This window comes from Rhipicephalus sanguineus, chromosome 4 (genome assembly GCF_013339695.2).
Source record: "Rhipicephalus sanguineus isolate Rsan-2018 chromosome 4, BIME_Rsan_1.4, whole genome shotgun sequence".
Taxonomy (NCBI): domain Eukaryota; kingdom Metazoa; phylum Arthropoda; class Arachnida; order Ixodida; family Ixodidae; genus Rhipicephalus; species Rhipicephalus sanguineus.
This window is the reverse complement of record NC_051179.1, coordinates 3,021,212-3,040,974: the sequence shown is the minus strand read 5'-3', so window position 1 is coordinate 3,040,974 and position 19,763 is coordinate 3,021,212. Positions and strand designations below refer to the sequence as shown.

The 19,763-nt window shown below is 44.7% G+C and overlaps 1 protein-coding gene across 1 annotated transcript in view; it reads right to left on the bottom strand.

Moving 5' to 3' along the window:
• The window catches only part of LOC119389294 (alpha-aminoadipic semialdehyde dehydrogenase), a 70,869-nt gene that overhangs the window by 36,196 nt on the left and 14,910 nt on the right, over positions 1-19,763 (bottom strand). Inside the window, exons 2-3 of the mRNA XM_037656503.2 lie at positions 9,542-9,787; positions 3,406-3,684 (exon numbers count right to left, since the gene is read on the bottom strand). Of these exons, the coding sequence (XP_037512431.1) occupies positions 3,406-3,684; positions 9,542-9,787 (525 nt within the window). The remainder of the gene's footprint in view (positions 1-3,405; positions 3,685-9,541; positions 9,788-19,763) is intronic.

Sequence of the window (19,763 nt, the reverse complement as noted above, 5' to 3'; positions counted from 1 at the left end):
GACCAGCGCGGCGAGTCCGACCGCGAACCGCGCGCACGACCATGCGAGCTCCAACCAGCTCGAACTCCTCCCGTCCTCCGACAAATAACGATGATGAGTCTACGCCAACGCGATGGCAGAAGTGAATGCCAATCTCGAAGGCCTTGCTTTCGCAAGCATTTACGTCATATACGCCATGTTTGTAAAATACAAATCTCAAAGGCTATGCTTTTGTCAATAGTAAATACCAATCTCGAAGGCCTTGCTTTTGCGAGCAATTACGTCATAGACACCATCTTTGCACTTCGAATCTCGAAGGCGATACATTTGTTTGCATCAATCGAAAGATCCTGTTGCTTGCACCTCTCATGCGGCTAATGTTACAGTCAAACCAGGCCAAGCTGCGTGAAAATGCACCAATGACTGCTCTCTTCGGCAGTCACTCGGTCGGCTCCGAGCGCACTTCGCGACGTATCATACGGGAACGGTCCGACAGTTACGACGTAACAGCGGGGTTCCCAGTACATTGTATCCTATGGGAGCTATGCCGGGACCGGCGAAAAACGACGTAACAGCCGGGAAAACGCAGCAGTGAGGAACGTAACAGAGGGGTTCTACTGTACTTATTGTATTCTAGTTTTGATTATGACATAAAGTTGCACTGTTTCACTGTTTTTAGATGCGAAGGCATCTCTTGCTGGGGGGTATGTCCTGCGGCATGGTAGTCCACACTGACACTACGCATGCGCGACTCTCCTCCTTCCCTCTCTCCAACAGCTGCACGTTACTCTCTCCACTTCTCTCCCAGCACCTGCTTGCGCTTCTCCTGCGTTCTCGCTTCTGCTCTCGCGGCGCATGCGCTACTCTCCTCCTCTAGTCTCCTCTCCTTCAAGTGGTGTAGCGCTGCGCACGTTCAGTCCAGCGCTTGCTTCGGCTGACTCCTCTGAAATGCAGGCTCGACATGCCGAAATTCTCTCCTGCGCAGCGCCCCGATGAGCGCCAGCGCATGCGCATCCCCCTCTCTCTCCTCTCCTACACTGCCTCATTTTCGCACACCTTGTCGACCGCATTCGAAATTCTCTCAGCGCCGCGATGAGCGCCAGCGTATGCGCATCCCCTCCCGCTCTCTCTCCTTTCCTACACTGAATCCCCCTCGCGCGCCTGTCAACCGCGTTGCCCGCTCGCTCTGTGAGAATTAACGGCCAGGCTGGAGGGAAGACACGGTGTGCGTAGTGTTCCTCTTCGCGTTCCATGACGCGAGGTTGGTAGCATGCCCGAGGTCGGTAGCATGCCCAACGAACGCCAACGGAACGCAATCGTGCAAGTGCTCCGGCTTCGCATCGCCTCATGGTCCCCTTTAACGGGAGATGGTGGAATTTTTTTACTACAGGGCGACTCCTTTAGAACTGACCTATTTCATTGGGCTGTAGTTTTGTGACAAGTATCAGATTTTATTGCAGTTTGCGGCAAAACATTCAAGGATAGAAATTTAATAGCCCTTGCCATTTTTTGACATACAACGCAGAGAAAAATGAAGAATTAATGAAAGCCGCGAAATTCAATACAAGGAGAGATGGCTATACTGGCGAACAACTTTTCTTGGAGGGAAGGCTACAGAGCTGAACTACGCGTGTGCTACCGCTGAAGAATACAGTCCCACAATTACGTCCGTGTTTTCTGCGTGAGAATACAAAAAACAACATTGCTTTATTTTTGATACAAGACGTTTGAAAAGAGGGTCAGCACGCACCAAGGAGATATTTATATTTGTTTTACTTTATGCAGTTTCATTTCGCGTTTTTGTGCCTGTGAAAACGTCGCACCTTTTACGTGCACCTCACAGTCAAAATGGCGTCTTCCTCTTCAGGTGAGCACTCGTCACCATCCAGCTTTTTCGACGACTCGCCGAGGGAGCTTGTGACAAATTTCACTAACAAATGGCTGTTTAAGCCTGTGACGGCCGCTCGAATGATCAAATGGCCGTCACAGGAGGTACGGAAAGTTCACAAACCAAAACTAAATTCGAGACACGCACCGAACCCGACTACTCAGCGGAGCAGTACATGTGCAGTAGCTCCGCCCCCGTAGCCTTTCCTTCATCGGCAAGAAAAGTTGTCGGCGAGTCTAGTCCAGCACAGCGTTCGCAACAACCAGCGGTGGTAGAAGTTGGCGACGCCAGGTTCATCCTGTTACGCTGACGCGAAATCCAAACGCCCTGTAGTCTGAGCCTTGATCCAAGGGCTTTTGTGCACCCAGCCCAGCATCCCTCTTGTATGGTATTTCGCGGTTTTCGTTATTTCTTATTCTTTTCCTATGTTGCACGTAAAAAAAAAACGCAGGATAGGCCATTCAATATTGATTCCTTCTGAATGTTTTGCCACAAACCACATTCAAATAGAATGACCTGTAACAAAAGATCCGAATGAAATAGGTCAGTTCTATAAGAATCACCCAGCACTTTATAACTATATAATGACCACTATTACACACAAACTCATTTCTAATATGTTTTAATAAATACGAACAATATGTGCTTATATACTTGCTTTATTTTGCTGTATGATGTCTACAGTGCTGTCATAAAGGGCCTTCAGGAACTTTTAGGCTTAATGAGAGCAGCATGTTGGGCTAGTTGGTGATCCATGACATCAAAGAAATTGCGCGACAAAAACACGGGCAAAAGAAGCCAAGTACAAACACAGCGCAAACTTTTAACTGGATTCATTGTGCCGCTGGATCTGCTTATATATGCCACAGTATACATCACGCATGCGCACGAACGGACGCGACACAAAAAAAACCGCACATGCATAAAAAGAAAAAAAAGAAGAAAAGAATGAGTGAAATTCGCGCGCATGCGTGATGTATATTGTGGCATATATAAGCAGATCCAGTGGCACAATGAATCCAGTTGAAAGTTTGCGCTGTGTTTGTACTTGGCTTCTTTTGTCCGTGTTTTTGTCGCGCAATTTCTTTGATGACTTTTAAGCTGTTTACAACAGTTTTTTGCCTGAGGGACCCCATCAAATTGTTGAAAATACACTATAACCTCATTATAAGAAAGTCACATCTGACACGAAAATAAATTCGTTATATCCGAAAATTCGTTATAAACATGCATCCACAACACTATCTATGACAGGACTACATTTCATTTACTTCGTTATAACCGATAATTTGTTATATCTGCATTCGTTATATCGAGGTTTGAGTGTAAAGATTTTATTAATTGGTTGATTGATTGAGGTTCCTCAGGCCCGTTTGAGCGCAATCATTCTGGCGAAGGGGAACAGCCTCTTCTACACGATGCAGTCAAAACGCGTTGGTGGCAGGTATGAGTCAGGAAGCAGGTCATTGCACGATTAGTTAGCAAGGTGTTGCAGAACAGCTTTACGAGAGCCCCTATGTAGCCTTCCGAATTCTCACCTCAAGGACTTTGGAAATTATCTTTGTGACGGCCACACCACACAGTGGAGTTGTGCTGGCAGTCTTCCAGAGGAGTGTGTCCCCACACACCAGGGCAATGGCACTGTTCCAGCCATAGACGGCCACGGGGAAGTTGAAGGCTGTGATGACACCCACGACGCCCAGTGGGTTCCACGCTTCGAGAAGGGCATGACCCGGCCGCTCACTGGGAAGCCACTTGCCCTCAATGGTACGTGACAGGCCCACAGCATAGTCGCACACATCTATGTACTCCTGAACCTGCATGCCATTGGGAAAAACACGTTCATGCAACTTGTCTGCAAAGACACCACCGTTGGTAATGCTAAAAACTAGAGCTGTGCGAATAGCGAAATTTTGAGTGCGAATCGAATCAAATATTTCTCGAATATTTTGCGAATACTTCAAAGTGAGGGTCCCTAAGCATTCTCTAAACTGTATACTAAAAAATTATAGCTCATCGGAAAGCGGGAAATTTGAAGACTGAGAAGTCTTCAAATTTCCCGCTTCAGCTAGGTCCTCCAATCGGAAACAAGCGTACAAAAAGCAAATGTTTAAAGTTTGTTTCGAGGTCTCCTGTTGGCTGTGTCCGCGATGTTGCTCCAGCACCCCTCGCCATTGGTCCAACGCTCGCTCTGGGAGAGCGTCGTCTGCTGCTTGCACATCGAGAGGTCACGGTTGTCGACAATCGCGTTACTTAGTGACTCATTTGTTTGTTCTGTGTTCACGGGTTGGCGATCACTTAGAATATAATTACGCTTTAGTTTGGCAGCTGCAAGTGGAACCTCAATCATCAGATTACGATAGTGCGCCGCGCACACCGCGAACATCGCAGACGCGCGTCTCAGGCCAACTCCTGGGACCCGCGGTTTGAGGTTCTGCTTGTCAGCACTTCGGACCTCGGGACGAAGATCATCGCTGGACGACTCTTTGTACTTGCTATTGAGCGTGAAGTACTTTGAAACATCAGGCACTGCGGCCACGCATACCACAATCGAACTTACTGCTCGAAGTCGTTGGTAGGCCTAACTCGCGCTAGCTGCAGCTTTTTCGCGAGAGCGAAGAAGCTGCAATGTGCTTCGTCGCAAGCAACAAATCACATCGGAATCATGAATGGGCACTTTACGCATTGGCAGCAGACCCCCCCGGCCAAGGTCGTCAAACAGCGACCGCTCGGAGCACCGGTGGAAGTGGCTAACAGCTTCGCACGTCGATTTATCACCGTTATATTTATTTTCCGTTATTATAGACCATTATATTTATTTTCGGGAGGTTCAAATAGTTCGAATAGTAAAATTCCGGTGCAAATCGAATCGAATAGCAAACACTATTAGAAAAATATTAGAAAGTTTGAATATTCGCACGCCCCTACTAAAAACACTGCAGAGAGTATGATTAAGCAGCATGGAAAGTTGGCGAAGTTGTTAAGTATTCATTTTGGTATGCGCTCGTTTGTGTCTCTTCTTTCTTCGTGTGCCGTCCCACCGCGCAGTCTGACCATAACTGAAGAGAGTATGATGTTCAGCAACTTGCCAAATTTCTACTTGAACTATTCTATACTCGGCGACAACTTTTCTTGGCACCACTGTGGAAGCTACAGAGCCAAAGTGCCTGCATGCGCGCGCGCCAAGAAATAGTACCTATATTTATTTTCTAATTCGAAAAGTTGCCTAACTCGAATAAATAAAGATTTGTTCATTATAAAAAAAGTACGAGCATGGGAAGCCGTTCGTAAAAAAAAAGTTATTGTAAACTTCAAGTTTGTTTCTGTCTTTATTTTTTGGACAGCACCACGTTTTTCTCACGCCTGCACCACATTTTTCTCACGCCTGTTCTCTCAGAGTCTCAGTAAACATGGCGTCTGCGATGCCGCCTGAACCGTTGGCCTGAACCGTGTGCGGCCGCAAACTCGCCGTTTCGTTCTCCGAAGAAGCTGTACTCTAAATGTGACAGAAAGTGGCTATCAAACCAGACCACACAAGTTATCTGCAATGTCATCGCTGGAGTGAGGCGCCGTCAGCGTGACTTGTCTGCAAATGCAGTGTGCCGGACTGTCGCCGAGCTCACCGAAGTGAGTGAGCGAACAGTTAAGCCTCCCCGAAGCGCAAGAAATTGAATTTCTCGGGCCAAACTGAGAAGCGCATCACCGGCAAGACGCGGCTGCTGACACGTTTGCGTTGGCAGCATTGCGGCGCAAAGTGCACAGCTACTTCATGCGCAATGAAATACCCATGGCCGAGAAACTACGCTCTATGAAGGTGTGTGACCAGCGAAGCTTGATAAAATATTCTGCGTCAGTCTCTTTTTAATTAAGCGTGAGCTCTCCTTAAATCTAAACCCAATTCAGCGGCATCATGGTACTTGCATTCCGTATTTATTCGAACACAATGCGAGCTTTTTCTCCAAATTTTTGCTACTTAAGTCGCCCCTCGCGTTACAATCGGGATCGCGTTACAATCGAGCAAACACCGTATTCAGGCTGCGGTGTGCGCTTGGCGGCGTTCATCATATTCCCATGTGTCTTATTTTGTTGTCTTCGGGCTTCACCCGCAAAGACTGTTTGGAATGCTCCACGCAGACCGCGATGCGATGTTCCAGAAGCGTCACGATTGTTTTAGATCTTTCCATTAAGATTGCGCGCGGTACGCGAATAGTCTAGAGATTACGTGGCCACCAGCGATAACGCTGGAGCATTCGATAGAACATGTATAATAGCCGACATGCTTCACCACTGTCAAAATTATTGACGGACGACGCTCTGACTGACTCGTTTCCTGCCCACAAGTTCGGCCAAATAAAGAATTTCATCTTCGACACGCCCACTGCTGCCTTCGTCAACGTAACAACCCTGTGACAATATACAGCACAGTAGGTAGATGCATCTACGCGCACTGATGTTCTCATTCTGTATGTAGACGTGGTGCTAAACGCTCTAGCGATGCGAGCAAGCGAAACCGAAACTGGAACTGAAATCGGCTGCAAGATGCCGAACTACTTGCGTAGTAACACAAATGTGCGGATGCCCCGCCTCCATAGCTTTCGCTCCAATGCCAAGATAAGTTGTCGCCGAGTATAGCCTGGTGCAGTGCACTTGACCAATTGATGTGTATACAGACATCAGAACGCTTCAGCAATAGCATACTGTACAGTGATTAATTGATGCTGTAATGTACACCGTTTCAGAAAGGCTGGCCATGTGGCCAGGCTCCAAGCATCACTGCCAGTGCATCTTTTTCTGCACAAGTTTTTCAAACAAAATTATTTTCCAAAAACGCATGCTACCTATCTTTTGAAAATTGTCTTATTTTTCTGCTAGGTGTGTCCAGATAAGATCGAGCATGAGGTCCCAGTCACCATTCCCGATTTTGATGAAATTAACCGTAGGCGTAGGTGTTAGACCCAGAACCATGGTATCGCAGTTAGGTAGCTTTGAGAAAAAAAAATTGTTTGCCTGAAAAAAGAATATCTAAATCTTGGCCGCAAAAAACACTTTTCCGCCAATTTCGCGATTTCTGAACTTCGAGCACACCTAGGAAAATATTGGTGCATTTCTTGATTCTAATATTTATTCCCCCTCAAGGAACAAGTAAAATACAATCTTACGAGTCTTATTTCCTCTACCTATCGAAGCAGCTTTGAAGAAAAAAAAATCACAAACGTGGCAAATCGCACACAATAGCTGTATTTCAGGAACTTATTGCTGCGAACAGGTTAAACTGAAGATAATAAAAATCGGTACTACATCTTAACTTTGATATGCGCTCTCTTTTAAAATGATTTCGTGGTTTTATCACGCTCCGTTTCACTCCATAATTGTGCTGAAACATAAGTGATTTACCAAAAACACCGAAGTTTGAAAATAGTTTTCTCAAAAAGGCCATTTTTGATTTCTCTTAAAATCCCTCCGCTTGAAGTAAAGGACGTCACCTACCATTCTGCGTAAAAAAACGTTGCATTATTTTGGTTGGTAACAAGTTACAATGAGCCACATGTGACCAAGTCAGCCTAGCAGCCACGCCGTTCGTTATGTGTTGAAAATCAGATATAAGTTGTTCAAGAGAATTGTACGCGACATAATCACAAAGCAGCAGCTGCACAACAACAAATTCGCAGCCAGATGTCATGGTTCGGCCACTTGACACACCCGCAGCCACGGCCGCTCGATGGTGCGGGTGCTCACATTACATGAGTGCCGCTTCGACTGCGGACGAGCTCCGCTTGGGCGCCAAACTACGCTCAGAGGACGAACGAGACAAGGAATGCATCACTGTGAAAGTTAAAGGCTGTTATGTGCCAACAAAAGCCACATTATACAACAAAGACTCTGCTGGCAATTTTGCAGTGAGCGCCTGAAGTCAGCTTGCTCTCTACCGGGGGCATTCCTCCTCTCATTCGCCACCCGAGCTCCATCCCCACAACATCGAAGCAGTGCTGACGTAAGGTGAGCGCCCGCAACCACGGATCACCTGCTCAAGTTCATTTAGCAGCGACAAAGCTTGCAGCACCATGCAACCCGAGTGCATTTGGTCTTTTTCAACAGATTCTTTGTGAAGATTACAATCAACAAGATTTGCAGCACATAGCGGCCACAAGGCTGAGTTGGTCACATGTGACAGATTATCACTTGTTAGCAACCCAAATAATATAACGCATTTCTTTTAGCAGAGTGGCAGACAACGAACGACCTTGACTTCAATAGAAGATTTTGAAAGAAAAAAAAATCAAGAACACCCTTTCTGAAAAAACTATTTTCTGAAAAAAAAAAAAAAAACTGAAAAAACACACATGATTCAGCACAGTTTTAAACTACTATAATGGCGAATGCAAAACCCACAAAAATTTTAAAACAAGGAAAGAATATCAAGGTCAATGTGTACCGAGTTTTATAACCATCAGTTCAACATGTCTACAGCTAAAGTGGTTGCTTGGGCGAGTTGGTATGACATACTTCACATAAAAAACAGCGCTAAAAACGGCGGACAAAAGAAAGAAGGACACAGACAGCCGCCGTCTGTGTCCTTCTTTCTCTTGTCCGCCGTTTTTAGCGCTGTTTTTTATGTGAAGTATGTCTACAGCAATAGATTCTCGAAATACGTGCTGTTTACCATGTTGGATTTTTCTTTCTCAAAAAATGCTCATTTCACAGCAAAGGAAAATAAAATACTGATAAGGCTGCATTTCACTAGTTCTTTGTTAGAAATAGATATTGTGACCAAGAAGTGCACCGTTTGTTTGTCAAGTGCGCTCAAAGTTCAAAATTTGCGAAAAATTATATTTATGGCCAGCATCTTTCTTCTTTTTTTTTTACGCAAACAAAACCTTTTTTTCAAGAACTAACACTGTAGTGGCTGGCCTAGAACCTTGAGTAGGTTTCATCCCGATTGGAAATGGTGACTGGGGCCCAGTGTTTGTTATGTGGGCACAGCCTGCTATTTCAGAAAGCAGTCTATTTACATATGTAAATCATTCATTTCCTCTGTGCTGTCATTTCTTTCTCAAACCTCGTATTTGTAAACAAGAAAAATCCTAAATTAGTCAGTCTTCATGGTGACTATATCTTGGTGGTCACCTTACTTCAGGCAATTCTCACTAACCTTGTTATCCCTAGCCCATTCAAACACTCTTGGAAAGTGGCCAAGTTGGCTAGCTGATCATGTTGCAGAGCTGACTTGAGGCCCAACACCTCTGGACTGCCTGAACGATTTGAGTCGCAGCCTCAAAAGCCTGCTACGAGCAGGTTTTGCAGATTACAAATGGTACGAGAGCTACGTTTGCTTCCTAAAGCCGCCGGCATGGTCTGTGTGCACGACTGAGCAACGTGGGCCTGCTTGACCATAGGTGAAAAACAAGTCTGGTGAAAAACGAGTTGCCATGGCTACCGATGGCCGTCTCATAGTTTGAATTCACACAGAGATGCCGACGAAGGGCCACACGAGTTGAGGGGGGATAACGTGATGAGTACAGCTGCGTCCATTCAGTGTAGAGCGTGCGAGCAGCCGGCCTTGCGGCAGTTGCTCGGGATTTCACGGTATCAGCTCTACACAGATGTGGACGCGGCTGTGCTTGGGAAACAAGTGCGCAACACCGCCTAGAAAGTTTGTGGCCGCATGCCCCGTACCTCGCCCAGGCCTTCAGGTAGAATCTTGCCCATCTCGAGGGAGACCAGCTTGCCCAGTGGCTCCTTGTAGCGGCGCAGCGCGTCGCCCATCTGGCGCACAATGTCACCCCGCTTGGGGGCCGGAAGGTCTGCCCACTGCTGCCAGGCTGCACAGCTCGCAGCCACCGCAGCCTCGTAGTCGGCCGGTGTGGCTTGCACCACCTCAGCTATGGGCCGAGCATTGGCTGGGCAGTAGGATGTCAGCACCTGCAGGAGGACAACCCTCGTCAAGCACTGTTGGCCACACTGCTCAGTGGTATCATACGCGCTCTGTGCTTCTTTTCATTCAACTTCCATGTCCGTATAAAACCCTAGGCCAAGCTCTACTGGTACAGTCAAGTTGTTCACAACAGTGGCGCAGACATGCGCAAGCCGTGGGTCTGCCCGAGCAAAGGGAGCCCAAGTGCCGTGCCATAAACCCACCGAACTGTGCGCAGCCACCGCCTGCCCTCGCATGCAGATCACATGACCAAAAGGCCCTGGGAAGCTGTGTTGGGTCCAGCGGGGATCTAAAAGGGCCGTCTACACACTCCATTTCTTTCAGCAATGTAAATAGCAAAAGTGACCGTGCTTTATAAAAAAAGTTGACCGAAATTATTTAGGCAATTAACGACCGGTGTCGATCTTGCCTGTGTTCTCAAAAACCATTGACATAAATTTTACATACTCTACTTTCAAGGTTTATTGATAAATACAATTTACTTCTAATACTATAATAATATTCTAATATTGACAAATACAATTTACGTATGTATTCATACTGGCAGGGTTTTGCAGCGCGCGAACATAGGAAAAAAGGGCAGAGAAAGAGCGCTCTTTCTCTCTCCTTTTTTCCTATGTTCGCGCACTGCAAAACCCTGCCAGTATGAATACTAACCAACTAGCCACTTACGTATGTATATTTTACTCCCTGTAACATCTTTTTATATCATGATAATAAACTAATTGATTGATTGACTGATTACACCTCATCAGTATGGCTTTCAAAAAAAATAAATTAGATGAACCTGCACTTCTGAAGCAAAAAGATTACAATCTCAAGAAAAGGCACTCGTTCATGGCATTTTCATACACTCTTGCAATGCCTTTCGTTTAATTAATCATAAAATGCCATTAAATAAATTACACTGAAATGGCATTTGGCCCTATCCGGCAGACGACAAGTTGTATGCACAAGCAACTCTTATTTCGGTGAGCAACCTGCACTGTGTGGAGTGCTGCAAGGCAGTATTTTGGGGCCATTATTATTCAACACCTATCTTAACGACACTGTAAATATTTTCAGCAAAATACATAATATATGCCGATGATACCAGCATGTTCTTTTCAGGACATAATGAGCATGCCGTTCTCTTTTTTCCTGCACTCATGCAGAGGTCTTCTGTTGGCAATGATGCTCTTAAGGACATGTAAACATTTTTATGGTGAATTATCTCAACAAAGTAAAAGTTGTACTCATTACAAGCAATGAATCAATTACCAAATAATTAATTTAATAAATAATTACCCATTAATTCAGAGTCACTCAGACAATAATTATCCATTTTATTCGAGTCCAAATTGTTCAAGAGCTCCTGAATTTCTCCTGTCAAATAGCGCGCGCAAATGGCACGCCAATTTGCCACGGCTGCGCTGCTGAGGCACGCACTGACAAAGGGACGCGAGCCGATCGCTGATCATCATCATCATCAGCCTGTCTACGCCCACTGCAGGGCAAAGGCCTCTCCCATGTTCCGCCAATCAACCCGGTCCTGTGCTTTCTGCTGCCACGTTATACCTGCAAACTTCTTAATCTCATCTATCCCACCTAATTTTCTGTCTCCCCCTCACGCGTTTGCCATCTCTTGGAATCCAGTCAGTCACCCTTAACGACCACCGGTTATCCTGCCGACGTGCTACGTGCCCGGCCCATATCCATTTCTTCTTCTTGATTTCAACTATGATGTCCTTAACCCCCGTTTGTTCCCTGACCCACTCTGCTCTCTTCCTGTCTCTTAAGGTTACACCTATCATTTTCCTTTCTATCGCTCGCTGCGTCGTCCTCAATTTAAGTTGAACCCTCTTTGTAAGTCTCCAGGTTTCTGCTCCGTAGGTAAGTACCGGTAAGATGCAGCTGTTATATACCTTCCTCTTGAGGGATAGTGGTAGATTACCATTCATGATTTGATAATGCTTGCCGAATGAGCCCCAACCCATCCTTATTCTTCTAGTTATTTCACTCTCATGGTTCGGCTCCGCGGTTACTACCTGTCCTAAGTAGACGTAAATGATAATCTGACTAGTATCATTAAGGAGTGTGCAGTGGAAGTCAGGGATACAGTCTTTAGACAGGACACTGGTAAGCTATCCCAAGATACGAAAAACCTCATTAAGAAACGTCAAGCTATGAAAGCCTCAAATGCAACAGACAAAATAGAGCTGGCGGAGCTTTCGAAGTGAATCAATAGGCGTAAAGTAGCCGACATAAGAAAGTATAATATGGAGAGAATTGAGCATGCTCTAAAGAACGGAAGAAGCCTCAAAGCTATGAAGACAAAACTGTGCATAGGCAAAAATCAGATGTATGCATTAAGGGACAAGGAAGGCAAGGTCACAAACAATATGGATAGAATAGTTGAGGTAGCGGAAGAGTTCTACAGAGATCTGTACAGCAGCCGAGGCATTCAGGATGATAACGTAAGAAGCAGTATTAGCGCAGAGGAATCTGACATCCCACCAGTATTGACAGCAGAAGTAAAGAAAGCCCTAAAGAGAATGCAAAGAGGCAAAGCAGCTAGTGAGGATCAGGTAACATCAGACCTGTTGAAAGACGGTGGAGAGATTATGTTAGAGAAACTGGCCACCCTGTATACGAAGTGCCTCTCGACGGAGAGGATACCAGAATCTTGGAAAAATGCCAACATCATCTTGATCCATAAGAAAGGGGACGTCAAGGACCTGAAAAATTACAGGCCCATAAGCTTACTGTCCGTTGTCTACAAGCTATTTACAAAAGTAATTGCTAACAGAATTAATACGACATTAGAGTTCAATCAACCAAGGGACCAGGCAGGATTTCGTACAGGATTCTCAACAATAGACCATATTCATACTATCAATCAGGTGATAGAGAAATGCGCGGAATACAACCAACCCCTATACATAGCCTTCATAGATTACGAGAAGGCATTTGATTCGGTGGAGACATCAGCAGTCATGCAGGCACTGCGGAATCAAGGCATCGACGAAGCATATATAAACATAATGGAAGAAATCTACAGCGGATCCACAGCCACTATAGTCCTCCATAAAGAAAGCGACAGAATCCCAATAAAGAAGGGCATACGGCAGGGAGACACGATCTCTCCAATGTTATTCACCGCGTGTTTACAGGAGGTTTTCAGGGCCCTAGATTGGGAAGAGTTAGGGATAAGAGTTAATGGAGAGTATCTCAGTAACCTACGATTCGCTGATGACATTGCATTGATGAGTAACGCGGGAGACGAATTACAGCTCATGATTACTGAACTGGATACGGAAAGTAGAAGAGTAGGTCTGAAAATTAATATGCATAAAACTAAAGTAATGTGGAACAATCTTGGCAGTGAACAGCGCTTTGCGATAGGTGGCGAGACACTGGAAGTTGTAAAGGATCGCTGATGTGCAAGCTCAAAAATATCACCACAGACAACGGCACATTATTTTTCTGACAAGAGCAGTCTCGCAAGTGGCAAGGAGTGAATTTAAGAGACAGAACGAGTATACTCAAGACTGGCAGTGAAAGCGTTAATAAAATATGCATGGTTCAGAATTAAAATGGACTAGGCATATACTCAATGCACATCTTGCGGCATCCATTAGATATGTAGTTCAGGAACACTTAGGGTGCACACACTGAGCCACAAATTCATATTGGAAGCTACTAATAAGATAAAAACAGCTTGGCCAACTTGGGAATCCCACCCATCAGGGAGGGAGGTAGATGCCCCACCCTGGCAAACAGCGCTTGTCTTCTTCCGATCACTATGGTCGGAACAATTTTTACTTATTCCACTGCTCATATCAGGACAGGTAAACTGCCAGCGGTGCAATACTTCATCTTCAATTGAATGGCAATTACTTCCAATTGCCCGGTTTGTTTTCCGTGTCAAAATAAAAATATTCTTTTCAACTGTATGTAGCTATTTTCAAGACGGTAATCTCAATAATGCCTTTTCTGTATGCAGTGAATTGTGTCCTACATCTCTGTTTCTGGATGATGTTTACATTACGTTTCAGAATTTTTTTACACAGTCTAACAACTTCCGTCTTGAATTTTCTAATACCTATGCACGAGAATTACAAATTCAACATGTATGCCCTGTAGTAGCACACTGCCTGTGAAGTGTTCATGCTTACCGGCATGCTGTTACCACTCAGACTTCTTTTTGGTGCTTTTTTTCTGGGGCTGTGAACTAGTCAAGCTGTTTCATACACAGCTATTTTTTTTGTCTTTCACAGCCCTCTGTAAGAGAGAAGGAAAAATAAGACTGCCTGGCTGTCATCTCTACTGAAGCGGAGCTCCCACACTGCAACCGAGCTGGCCATGGTGCCACCTCCGCCTCACACACTCTCCTCTGCAATGTGGCTGCACATCAAGAATATTCAGGGGTCACCTCAAGACATGCGCGACGCAAAGCTACAGGAAAGTACTGCTGCCAGATCAGGTCTAGCCCCAGGCAGCTAATTAAAGAGGAATGTTTCATTTACTGACAGGCACTCAATTGCACCAAGTGGGACAGGCGCCCCCCCAGGTGGCCGTCCTGTTTGTTCTCCCCCTGGAGAAGCGGTTGCCACCAAGCAGCGAGTGCTATCGTCTACCCTGCCAAACTAGGTTCCTTGGAGTGTTTCGTCTTTTGCTGTTCATCAGGACTAGAAAGAAATATGCTTTACCTCCTTTTCCATTTCTTTCGTAGCTCATTCGACTAGCCGCAACTATTACTAAGTATTTCGGGCCACCGATAGATGGCCTCTATTGTGCTCCTTCAACCAGAGTTGCATCTACTTAGAATAACAGACAGCTCAGCTAGTCGGTAAGTATTCATACTAAAAAAGACAGGGCGTGCAAACACAGACACAACAAAGAAGTTACGACACCACAAACGCCAACCAACAACTGAAGAGGCACACAGTGGTCGAATAAGAAAGGCACAAAAACTTATGTGCGCATGCCCAGATAATATATTTGGCAAGCGTGGGCGTCTAGGTGAAAGATAACTGTTAAGGCATTTGATTTCTTCTTTGTGCAAGTTGATCGACGGTTGGCTCACACATGCACTACCACGATTATCGAGATGTCATGCCTCATTTCTTCATTCCTGTGCCGGTACAAAAGTGTCCATTCATCAAATTGTGCCCTTACACTCACGGCAATGTAATTAGAAGGTGAGCCTCCAGTTAGCGATCTCTTATTTTCCCATAGCCTCTGGTTAATGCAGCGGCCCGTCTGTCCTACATAGAAGCGGCCGCAGCTGAAAGCGACCTTATACACCACACTTGTACGGCCATCAGTGAATTTGTTGGTGTGTTTTACGAAACAAATATCAGTCCGCTTCTTGTCTTTTACTCGCTCATTCTTCCTCACCACAGTGCCACAAATCTTACCCAGCTTATTGGCAGCCGTGAAGACAACATTAACGGCCTATCTACTTCCTGCTCCTGTGAGATACGCTATGAATGTACGGTATACCTAGGACAAGTTTCTTCCTATCGCTTTCTGCAACCATGCTCGGACTTAACATAATGGCCTTCTTTGAACATTTAGCGACAGTGGCCACTGCATCACAAGGATAACCTACCTCTAAAAGACCTGTGCTTTAAAGCTATCACTCATTTTGTGCTCACACGACTTGGTGAGGGCAGACTTAAGGCAAGACATGGCTATACCATTTTTTTACAACCTTCGAGTGCTTCAACAAAAAACACCAGGCCTGCGCAGAAAGCGCAGCACAGTCACAGCAAAAGCTGGAAGAGCGGCATTTCTAGAGCCCGTTGTAAACTCTCTTGTGGCCCCTAATTCAAGTACACTAGCAACGTACCCATTACGGCACAAATCAATTTTTGTCAAGTTGGGAAGCACCCACCACGACACTATTTGTCATTCTGTGCAGAAGCGAGGTACCATCTTTGTTGATGATACGGTTGATGACGAGGAAGAATTATGGCTGAGAATTTTGCAATGGGTTGGAAGCTTCAAACGACCCCCTACTTACGTAATTCGCATTGTGTTACGCCCGGTCTTTACTGAACTCTACCGTCACGCTTTATAACATACGTTAACCGGAGAAGGAGAGAATTAACTTCATTGAGACCCTGCGCAAATGGATCATGGGAGCCTTATGGGCTTCCTTGGCAACCAATAGAAGTGCACTTGCGAGGAACCCACTACGCTATAAATCATCATAATTTTTGTGAAGTAGGGAAGCAGCCACTATGCAATTTTTCGTCATTCTGCGGAGAACCCTGGCACCCGCTAAACACCTGTAAGGCATTATGTGCACTTTGTTGATGCTGTGGCTGATGACAAAGGATTATGGCAGAGACCTATGTAATGTGTTGGAAGCATTCAAGAACCCACTCGTTGCGCAATTCGCACTGTTTGACGCCTAGTTACAGAATTTGCGTTGTTTGACGCCTGGTTGTTATTTCACTCTTCTACCACACTACATTACATAAGTTAATGTGGTGCCTTCCCGATATGAAGCCTCTATAGGGTCTTTTTGCAAAGCAGTTTCAAGCACTGGCATGTAAGAATACTGGGCTCCCACGCAGAGGGCCCAGGTTCGAACCTCATTCTATCCCGGATATTTTTTCTCATTTAGTTTTTTTCCGATTTCACGCGATAGTGGTTACAGACACCGGCGGCAGGCAACTACGGCGCCAAAAACAGCCCTTGTTGTGATCACATAACAGCTTTCACTGTAAAAATTAACCGCAAAATGCCAAGCAAGCACCCCCCTACGGTGAAGGATAATCCAACCAGATTTGGAGGGGGGGGGGGAGGGGGGAGCGCTTGCTCGGTCTCGGACCGAAATTTAAGATGGCGGCAGGAGAGCCGCTAAAAATAAAAAATGCGTCCATGTTTCTAACGAAATGCTTTATTTACTGTTTATATTCCCCATCGTCACTGTCAAACCATTGAAGCAGTGACCGGTTTGACCAATGTACGACCGGCCACATGACCGACGGAATTTCATAAACAAAATTAAATGTGCATTCAGTGTACTCATTCTTGTGGTTCTTATTACAAAAGCGATGCTCGTCTTGAAAAAAAAATGTGGCCGCAGGGGAGGGCGCTTGCTCGGCATTTTATGATAACAGCGGCTAGGAGAATACTGCCAGCATAAGTAGTTCTGAAACATTAAGGAAATGTCTAGAAATTGCATTCCATTATTCTGGGGGCAACTCTTTCTTGTTCAGCCCTCCTCTATTTAATTCAAATTTTTCGCTCATTGAGGTTACCACAGTTTCAAAGTCCTCACCACTACAAAAAAATGAAGTAATAGTCCATATAATGAAAAACCTAAGGCGCCTTGTAAGTGTTTGTCAATCTTGCGAAAGTATAAATCACTAAGAACTGGAGCAACCTTTGGACCAATAGATATCCCCGATTTCTGCACATAAACTCCTTCCTTGCAACCTACCAGCGTCGACTTTAAATACATGTGTAAAGAATTTCTAGAAAAGCCTCCTTAGAAACACCACATTTATCAGTGAAAACCGTTTCCTGCAATTGTTTGTCAATACAGTCACTAACACATTTTAACAACTCGTCATACGGCCAAGAGTAACAAAGGTCTTCAACATCCATACTAAAAGCTTTACCACCGCCACTCTCCCAATCCACAAAAGACTTGCACACGAAGGAGACTAACTCAAGATCTAAAATAGAGTTTGCTGAGCTGACCAACAAGAATAAACTCGGTGACAAAAGGAGCGTGAAAGCAATACAAGCAGCAGTCAAAAAAGGCACCAAAACAGCGAAAAAGACTCTGTCTAGCAAGGAATAAAATGCATGCTCTAAAGGGCCCAAGCAGGGAAATCACTTCACTTGAACCAAACTTCAATGACATAGTTTGGGCGGCAGAGAAATGCTGCGCTGAACTATATAGTTCGAAAATAAGACATCCACCCTCGAGAGGTGTTAGTGATGAGCAAGATGCGTAATATGCCACGCAGAAAAGCAGCTGACGATGAACAGCCAGTCTCATGGAAGACGGACGAGAATTTATTTGGAAGAAACACTTTACACTCGGTGCCTCAAAACGGCAACAGTTCCAGTGAGCTGGAAGAATGCCAACATTGTACTAATACACAAGGAAAGAGAGAAAGAAAACTTAACCCTTTGATGCGCTATGCACAGAATTGTGTACACCACTTGTTTTTGCTATTTGTATTGACTAAGGGCTAAGAAAGAGCAAGATACATTGAGCTTTGGATGAACTGAACCCCCTGCATAATAAATTTGTCTTCATTTAACTGCATTTTGCAGTGTTTTGTTGCATACGATCACTTTGCTGAAGGCACTACCATATTCGCGAGTCATTCGACGTCCCGCTTCTGGCGACCCACGCATAATTTTTCTTTAATCAGCATGGACATAACCGAAAATTGATTTGCACTATATTTCTAACCTGAGATTTCATTCTATTTAAGCAAAAACAGGTCATGAATGGCTTCTGAACAAACAGAGATTTACTTACAGAATAATTAGGAATGAATACTGTAAAACACATAAATTAATGTATCACGACATTATTTTTATAGCAATGTAATATTGAGTGCCTCGAAATAACATTGTATCGATTTGACACATTTACAGACAGTTCTTCATAGGTGGCGTCTGAAAGGGTTAGAGAACTATAGGCCCATCAGCTTACTTTCGGTCATATACAAAATATTTACAAAGGTTATTTCAAAATAGGATAGGAGAAACACTTGACTTCAACCAGCCTAAAAACAAGCCGGCTTCAGGAAAGGCTACTCTACAATGGACCCACATTCATGTGATAAATCACGTAATGGAAAAAACTGCTGAATACAACAAACCCCTTTATTTAGCCTTCATAGACTGCAATAAGTCATTCAACTCAGTCGAGATATCTGCAGTCTTGAAAGCACTAAGTCGACAAGGAGTGCCTAAATCCTGTGTCAATGCCTTAGCCAACATCTACAAAGACTCCACAGCTACCTCGCTTCCCCGCAAAAAAAAAAGTGATAAAATCAGGATAAAAAAAAAGGAGTCAGACGAGGAGATACAATATCACCAATGTTGATTACATGATTACAAAAACTGTGCTACAGTTACTGCGAGATACGAAGTTAGGGGGGAGTGGACACTACAAGCGCTTGTAGTGTGTCTCCCCCCTAACTTCGTATTTCGCAGTAAGTGTAGCGCAGTTTTTGTAATCATGAAAAACCAACTAGCCCAATACCTCACTTTGATCGCCAATGCTGTTCACTGCATGCTTAGAGGATATATTTAAAGAGCTAGACTTGTAAGAAGCAGGAATCAAGGTTAACAGAGAATGGCTCAACAAAGACAGGAACTAACTTCAAAAAAAGACCGAGAAATTAAACCTGGAAACTACCAAAGTAGAGCTAAAAATGAATATGATGACGACAAAGACAATGCTGAAGAGTCTGGCGATAGAGAAAGAATTCACGATTGGAAAGCGTACACTGGCGTGTATACAAGAATACGTGTACTTGGGACAGCTGCTGACAGCAGAGCCTAATCACGAATAAGAAATTCACCGAAGGATGAGAATGGGCAGGCACTTCCAGATAATGTCAGGAAATCTGCCACTGTCTTTAAAGTGAAAAGCATACAAGCGCTGCATACTTCCAGTTCTAACATAAGGGATTTTGAACATGGAGGATAACAGTGCAACTAGAGAAAAAGTTGAGGATGACGCAGCATGAAATGGAACGTAAAATGACAGGAGTAATGTTAAGACATCGCAAGACGGCAGAATGGGTCATGGAACAAAGAGTGGTGGCAAATATCCGAGACATCAAGAGAAAAAAAATGGGCTGGCCACTTAATGCGTAGGACAGGCAACCAGTGGACAGTTAAAGGGAAGCTAAAGGCAAATATTAAGTTGATGTTGATTGTTGAAATAGCATTCCAGAAACCTCGCAGTGCTTTTTTCGTGAAAAGGAA